The following is a 7,592-nucleotide window of genomic DNA, read 5'->3' on the forward strand; positions in this document are numbered from 1 at the left end:
CTACCACCATCGTCGTCCCTGAAACAACCACCATCGATCTGCATTTTTTTGTTGCTATGAACTTCCTTGAAACAATCGAACCTGAAAAACTTAAACCAAAAATCCCCAATCCAAATAAGAAAAAACACTAAATCAAAATCAAAAGAAACAATAAATCAAACTGATGCAGAATCAGACAAACATCAAATGAAAGCAAAATCAAACTTGAGAAAAAAAATCTAACCATAATCCAGAAATCAAAATCGAACTGGATTAAGTAAGAAAAAACATGATAGAGTACATATAAGATGTTGGAGATAGCGTGTGGTTTTTTCCGACAGAGTAAATCGAAGATGCTGACGATGATGGCGGAGATGCTAGCGACATTGACAGTGTTCCGACTTCAGGGGTTAGGGTTAGTTCACCGGAGTTGAGAGAGGGAGAGGAGAAGGTTTTTGGTTTATGATTTCTGTTCGTCGGAAATACCCAGAGCAGCGGTGGCGACGAGATATGATGTAGATATCACACATTGCCCGTTCCTCTGGTGACCAAAATCTTGTTGATTTTCGTTGCCATTTGTTTTTTCTGGTGAAAATTGTTTCTCCGGTGAAGAGGGGGGGTTTGATTGGTTTGCGTTTGCTAGAGATTTAGTGAATTTGTCGGAGTTGGGATGAAGGAATTGAAGACGGGAGAAAGGTCGAGGGAAGAACAAGGTTGAATGGGGCAATGACGGAGGGACCCACATGTATTATTTATATCAATTCTTTGTTAATAAAATAATAAATTAATAAATAAATAAAAATTAAACTAAAAAAGAAATGGATGAGAGTCAGGGGCGAACCCAAGAATTTTCCGAAAAAAAGACAATTGTCATGGAGAGAGTCTGACGAGAGACTTTTCTTTTAAAAGTCCGAATTTAAAAAAAAAAATTATTAGAGACCACACAGACCATCCTTGTAATATAACCTTTATAAAAAATTCTTTATTCGACGTGTTCAAATATGTTTAAGAATTAAAAACTCGAACCCGTGGTCCAAAGTGTATGGGTGGACATAAAAACCGATTCTTCGGCTTTTCCCGGCCCGGTCCAACACGGGTATTAACCTTCATGTCTTCGTCCACAAATCCTATCATACCGCCAAAACAGCACCAATTTCCTATTCCCATAAACCACCTATTTGTCGACGCCAGGTTTCAAAAATCATGCCAGCAATGGCTTCGCAAGGCAAAATTGATCGGATCGAACTCGAGAACTTCAAATCTTACAAAGGTCACCAAGTCATCGGTCCTTTCTTTGATTTCACCGCGATTATTGGTCCCAACGGTTCTGGAAAGTCTAACCTCATGGATGCTATAAGCTTCGTGCTCGGTGTTCGAACCAGTCAACTCAGAGGCGGGCAGTTGAAGGACTTGATTTACGCTTTTGACGACCGGGAAAAGGAGCAAGGAGGTCGTAGGGCTTCTGTTAAGTTGGTTTATCGACTTGAAAACGGTACTGAACTCTTGTTTACTCGTATTATTACTGGTGCCGGGGGAAGTGAGTACATGATCGATGATAGGGTTGTGAATTGGGATGATTATAATGCCAGGTTGAAATCTCTTGGAATTCTCGTGAAGGCCAGGAATTTTCTGGTTTTTCAGGTTATTTGGTTTTAAGTTTAAATTCCTTGCTTATACGTTAATTATTTATGATACACGACTGTCCTTTCATTGTTAAAGTGAACATGTATTGTGTTAATAGGCTTTAAGTTAAGGCACTTCAAATGCAGGGTGATGTGGAGTCTATCGCATCTAAAACTCCTAGAGAACTTACGGTGCTTCTTGAGCAAATATGTGGGTCTGATGAAGATAAGAGATTGTATGAAGATCTAGAAGAAAAGAAAGGTGCAGCTGAGGAAAAGTCTACACTTGCTTATCAGAAGAAAAGGACAATTGTCATGGAGAGAAAGCAGAAGAAGGAGCACAAGGAAGAGGCCCAGAAACATATGCGTCTGCAACAAGAGTTGGTATGTCATCCTAGGGTTTCACTATCCCCATGCATGAATGTATCTGTGTGTGTGTTTTACATGTTAGATTTGAAATGAGTATTGCTCATATGTTTAATTACCTGTTTATTTTTTTTTTGCACAGATCTTTAAAGAAGGAACACTTGTTGTGGCAGTTATTTAACATAGAAAACGATATTGAGAAGGCCAATCAGGAGATTCAAGCTGAAAGTAGTAGACTTGAAGAAGTTGAGAATGAATTGGGTGGTTATGAGAATGAATCATGCAAAAAAGAAAAGGAACAAGCTAAATATAGAAAAGAAATTGATAAACAAGAAAAGAAGCTTGCAGAGAAGAAAAATAAAATTGATAAATATGTTAGTTCTTTTTCTATTTGCTCTGCATTCTTATCAGTTGCTTACTATATATAGATGATATTCTGGTTCAATAGCAACAGGAGCTTCTGAAGCCAAAGGAGGAGAAGTTTCGGTTGATTGCAAAACTTGAAAACACTGAGAAAGAGCTTGAGAAAAGGAAAGAAGAGAAGAAGAAACACATGGTTGAAATACAGAAGCTTCAGAATGACTTGGAGGACCTTACAAACCAACTCAATAACTTACAAACAAAAGCTCAATCTGAAAAAGGGAAGCAGCGACTTCACTTAACTGATCATCAGTGGGAGGCCTATAATCGCATGTAAGTAGTTAAGTACTTATTTGTTGCAAATTAATTATAAAATGTGGTTAATTTGTTGCAGCAAAGAGGAAGCTGGTATGAAGACTATCAGGTTAAGGGACGAAAAAGATGTCCAAGATAGGGAACAACATGCTGACGTGGAAGCTGAAAAGAATCTGGAAGAGAATCTTCAACAGTTAGAGAGTAGGAAACAAGAGCTTGAGTCACAACAGAAACAAATGCAAAGTAGACTAAAGAAGATTCAAGAAGCCATTGACGAACATAATGAAGACCTCAAACGACTCAAAAAGGAACAAAATAACATCACCAAGAAGCTTGGAGATTCCAAAGTAAAATATGAGAAGTTGAGGGGTGATATAAGTGATTTGGAGAATAAATTACGTGAGTTGAAGGCTGATAAAAATTCAAATGAAAGGGATACAAAGTTGTCAGAAACAGTTGAGGCTCTCATGCGTTTATATCCTGGTGTTCATGGTCGTATGACTGACCTTTTCAAGTCAACACAGGATAAATATAACCTTGCTGTTACTGCTGCTATGGGCAGATTTATAGATGCTGTAGTTGTTGATAATGAGGATACAGGAAAAGAATGCATCAAGGTATATGATTATATGTATATACTATGGTTGTTGATGCATTTCTGTATTTCACTTTTTATTTTTGTGCAGTATTTGAATGACCAAAGGCTTCCTCGAATGACTTTTATACCTCTTAACTCAATCCGAGTTGAGCCAATTATTGAGAAGCTGCGTGCCTTAGGTGGAACTGCAAGGCTTATCATTGATGTGATCCTATATCCTTTTAACTCTCATATATATATATATATATATATATATATATATATATATATATATATATATATATATATATATATATATATATATATATATATATATATATATATATATATATATATATATATATATATATATATATATATATATATATATATATATATATATATATATATATATATATATAGATTTTAATTCAATTTGGGACCCCACATGCAATCAGTTATATATAAGCTTGTTTACTTAACAATCAAACAAATGATCAAGTACTGAATAAGGCCATCATGTTTGCTGTGGGGAATACTTTAGTCTGTGATGATCTTGATGAAGCTAAGCATCTGAGTTGGACAGGAGAGAGATTTAGAGGTAAATGTCTTAAACACGTACTACATATTTTGATTTTCTTCTACAGGATCTTTTAAAATTTAAAGTTTTGATGTCTTTGTAGTTGTAACCATTGATGGAATTTTATTAACAAAGGCTGGCACCATGACTGTTGGCACAAGTCGTGAAATGAATGCAAGGTCACAAAAAAAGAAAATACAAGGTTTGTTATTTTTGCATTAATTAACTTACCTATAAATTCTCTTAATCTTAATTCCTGTTTACACATGGAAATATTTTCAGATCTTAAAAAAGAAAAAGAAGGGTTTGAAGCTGAGTTGCAAGAGGTGGGGTCCATAAGAGAAATGCAGTTAAAGGAGTCTGAAGCATCTGTGAAGATCAATGGAGTTCAAAAGAAAATTCAGTATGCAGAGATTGAGAAGGTTGTTGAACATTATCAAATTCTTTTTTCTTATTAAAGTTCCTGATAATCTGATATGATATCACGTCCTTTTCATTATTCTATTGTAGGAATATACAAAGGAAAAACGATCAAAGTTGATATCGGAATACAATAATATAAAAAGTAAAATTGGTGATATCGAACCTCGTCTTCTTGAGGTGGTGTTAGAACTTGCAACAATAAGTCAGATCCTGTGATTTGGTTGACCATATACAGTTTACATGGATCTGATTCGAGGGTTTTGTTGCAGATAAGAAATAAGATTTCCTCAAGACAACACAAGATTTTATCACTCGAGAAGAGAATCAATGAGATTGTTGACAAAATTTACAAAAGATTCAGCGAGTCTGTTGGGGTGGAAAATATCCACGAGTATGAAAAAAGCCACCATGAACTGGCTGATGAAAGGCTTCGTTTGCATAATCAGCAGTCCAAAATCAAATACCAGTATGTTTATGAATTTGCAACTTGTTTCAAAATCAAAGAGATTTACTCGTATTAATTAAACTAATCTCTATGAAATTTGTGTTTATTTTCAGGCTGGAGTATGAGAAAAAGCGAGACATGGGAGATCGAATTGCAAAGCTGACATTATCAAAGAATGAATTCAAAAAAGGTTTGCTTGAGGTTGATGAGAGAGAGAAAGAAGTTAAATCGAGTATAGAGAAAGTGACCAAAGAGTTTGCTACATTAAAGGAAGAAATAAAGGGTATGTAATAATTAATGCATGTTCTTGTAAAAATATATGATTGTTGATAAAAAAAAATTGTGATGATTTTGTTTCTTTGATTTGTAGAGTGGAAGTCACAATCAGAGGTGTGTGAGAAGGAGATGAAACAATGGAAAATTAAGATCTCTATTTCTACAACCAATATAACAAAACTTCAAAACAGGATAGATGCCAAGGAGACTCTAATCACGCAATTAAACTCCAAGAAACAGGATATTTTGGACAAGTGTGAGTTAGACCAAATCACCCTTCCAACTGTGGCTGATCCCATGGAAGTGTATGATTTCAGTCAACTCGGTGGGTCACATCAGCATAACACGACACCTGCTGAAAGGGAGAAGGTGGAAGCAGAGTTTAAACAGAAAATTGGAAGCATAATATCAGAAATTGACCAAACGACCCCTAACTTGAAAGCCCTAGATCAATACACCGCATTGCAGGAGAAAGAGAAAACAGCCATCAAAGAGTTTGAATTGGCCAGAGATGAAGCGAAAAAGATAGCCAAGGAGTTTGAAGCTGTGAGGACCAGAAGGTAAATTTATATGTTAACAAAATGAACATTTTTTTTAAAAAAAAAAAAAAAAATTGTTTTTTTACAGGCTTACTCGTTTTATGGAAGCGTTGGAGCATATATCTGGTAACATCGACAAAATCTATAAGCAATTGACAAAGAGCAGCAGACATCCGTTAGGTGGCAGTGCATATTTAAACTTGGAAAACGAGGAAGAACCATTTTTGCATGGAATAAAGTACAGTGCTATGCCACCTACAAAACGTTTCCGTGACATGGAGCAACTATCAGGTGGGGAAAAGACGGTTGCAGCCCTTGCTTTACTTTTCTCCATCCACAGGTAACAAAATTTCATTTCATGCGTGTTTTGTTTTAAGGGTATATATGTCATTTTAGTTTTGTTAATTTGTTCCAGTTACAAGCCATCGCCATTCTTTATACTGGATGAGGTGGATGCAGCACTTGACAATTTGAATGTTGCTAAGGTTGCTGGATTCATTAGATCAAAATCGAATGGCTTACAGAGTATTGTGATCTCACTCAAGGATACCTTTTATCACAAGGCTGAAGCCATGGTTGGGGTTTACAAGGATTTTCAAACAGGGTAACTTTTTCTCTTCATACATACTCTCTCTCCCTCTCTCTCTATATATATATCATTTTTTTTATACAATAATGGGTTCCAAATAAACATGTAAAAAAATTAATATGAATGTTTCCTATTTCTTTCCAATGCAGCTGCTCAAGAACTTTGACATTCGACCTCACAAAATTCGAGGAGTCATGACAGGTTGGAAGAGAAGTTAATAGTGAACATAAATGTCAATTTTTTGTTTAAAAAAGATAGCCCATGTTTTTTTTTGTTGACATTGTTCGACCTTTTAGACCACACCACACCCATTCTTTCCTTGATTTAAGGATATGTGATTAGATTTCTTGTTTGACTAGCTGTTGCTTTTAAATTCTAGTTGTAACTGCTTGTTCTATATGTGGAATGAAAGCATAAGAATTAAGACAACAACTCTTCATTTTTCCTTCTAACCTTTGTAACTTTGTTTTTCATTTTATCAAAAAAAAAAAAAAGGCCATTTGGTTTAGCTCCTTTCTGTCCCTGTGTTCCTCTGTTTTGACAGCAAAACGCCATACTTTCAGCCCTAAGAAAGCTTAAATTTGATCCATTTGATTTCTAACAAAGTGGTAGCCAAATTATTGTAGAGCTAAAAGTTCTCCAAAGCATATTGCCATACATGCTCATATAATGTTGTAGACAATGAATTTGATATATTTAGATGTCAAAAAGTATTTGTAAATTAATTAGCCCATATATGATATAAGAATATTTACTATAAATGCTTATCCATCTTCGTAACTCCCACAATCTTTGAGCTCTTCACATTAATGTTAGAGTTATTTCATCTAACGCTAATAAGCAAAAGCATAATTCGATTAATAATTTTAGCACGGAACCTGTTGGTTGACAGAAACAGTTGAAAAAGATCTAGGATGTTTAGGGGATTTGAACCCGACGTGAATCGAACACGCAACCTTCTGATCTGGAGTCAGACGCGCTACCATTGCGCCACGGATCCTATTGCTTTATTTATTAGCGACAATTAATATATCCATTTCACGACTATTAATTTTTGTATTTATTATCAAAATATTATGATTTATATATAATCACAAAACTATATTATTATAATTTGTGATAGATTTTATCTAAAATAACAACCAACTTACATTTTTGGTCATTTATATATAACCAGAAAACTATATTATTAGAATAAAAATATTTTTAAATAAAATAATTACGATAGTTTTGTCAGGTAATAGTACATTTTAGATAAATTCTTAGCACTACAGTATTATAATAATAATATTTTTTTTGAATAAAATAATTACAATAGTTGTATCAAATAATAACACATTTTAGATAAATTCTTAACAATGTTTAACCTATTAGTTATTAGATATAAAACATAATTCAAATTTATAAAAGAAATAAATAAGTACAAGTTAATTCTTCTAATAGTCATCATTGTCATCTTTTTAATGATTCTATATACTACTTTTACATACCATGATAACAGTGCGACTTATCCTTGGTCTC

General features: G+C 34.3%; 1 protein-coding gene and 1 non-coding gene across 2 annotated transcripts; one reads left to right on the forward strand and one right to left on the reverse strand.

Moving 5' to 3' along the window:
- The first annotated feature begins 1,102 nt into the window (after nt 1–1,102).
- LOC111893457 (structural maintenance of chromosomes protein 1) lies at nt 1,103–6,503 on the forward strand. Its single transcript, XM_023889515.3, has 16 exons — nt 1,103–1,620; nt 1,749–2,000; nt 2,123–2,341; nt 2,416–2,660; nt 2,722–3,259; nt 3,329–3,453; nt 3,711–3,820; nt 3,903–4,001; nt 4,082–4,221; nt 4,310–4,399; nt 4,492–4,688; nt 4,781–4,950; nt 5,038–5,503; nt 5,571–5,822; nt 5,898–6,086; nt 6,221–6,503. The coding sequence occupies exons 1-16, from the start codon at nt 1,183–1,185 to the stop codon at nt 6,267–6,269; spliced, it is 3,579 nt and encodes a 1,192-aa protein (XP_023745283.1). The 5' UTR covers nt 1,103–1,182; the 3' UTR covers nt 6,270–6,503.
- Nucleotides 6,504–6,999: 496 nt separating this feature from the next.
- On the reverse strand, nt 7,000–7,071 carry TRNAW-CCA (transfer RNA tryptophan (anticodon CCA)). The gene has a single exon. It is a non-coding gene; the product is annotated as a tRNA-Trp (tRNA).
- Nucleotides 7,072–7,592: the final 521 nt, after the last annotated feature.

This window comes from Lactuca sativa, chromosome 4 (genome assembly GCF_002870075.4).
Source record: "Lactuca sativa cultivar Salinas chromosome 4, Lsat_Salinas_v11, whole genome shotgun sequence".
NCBI lineage: Eukaryota > Viridiplantae > Streptophyta > Magnoliopsida > Asterales > Asteraceae > Lactuca > Lactuca sativa.

What these genes read in the sequence shown, in the direction of transcription:
- LOC111893457 (XM_023889515.3), top strand. Translation starts at nt 1,183, where the DNA reads ATGCCAGCAATGGCTTCGCAAGGCAAAATTGATCGGATCGAACTCGAG. An exon ending in AGTTGGTATGTCATCCTAGG is followed by an intron (nt 2,001 to 2,122) that starts GTTTCACTATCC and finishes TCTTTAAAGAAG; the next exon opens with GAACACTTGTTGTGGCAGTT. An exon ending in ACAAAAAAAGAAAATACAAG is followed by an intron (nt 4,002 to 4,081) that starts GTTTGTTATTTT and finishes AAATATTTTCAG; the next exon opens with ATCTTAAAAAAGAAAAAGAA.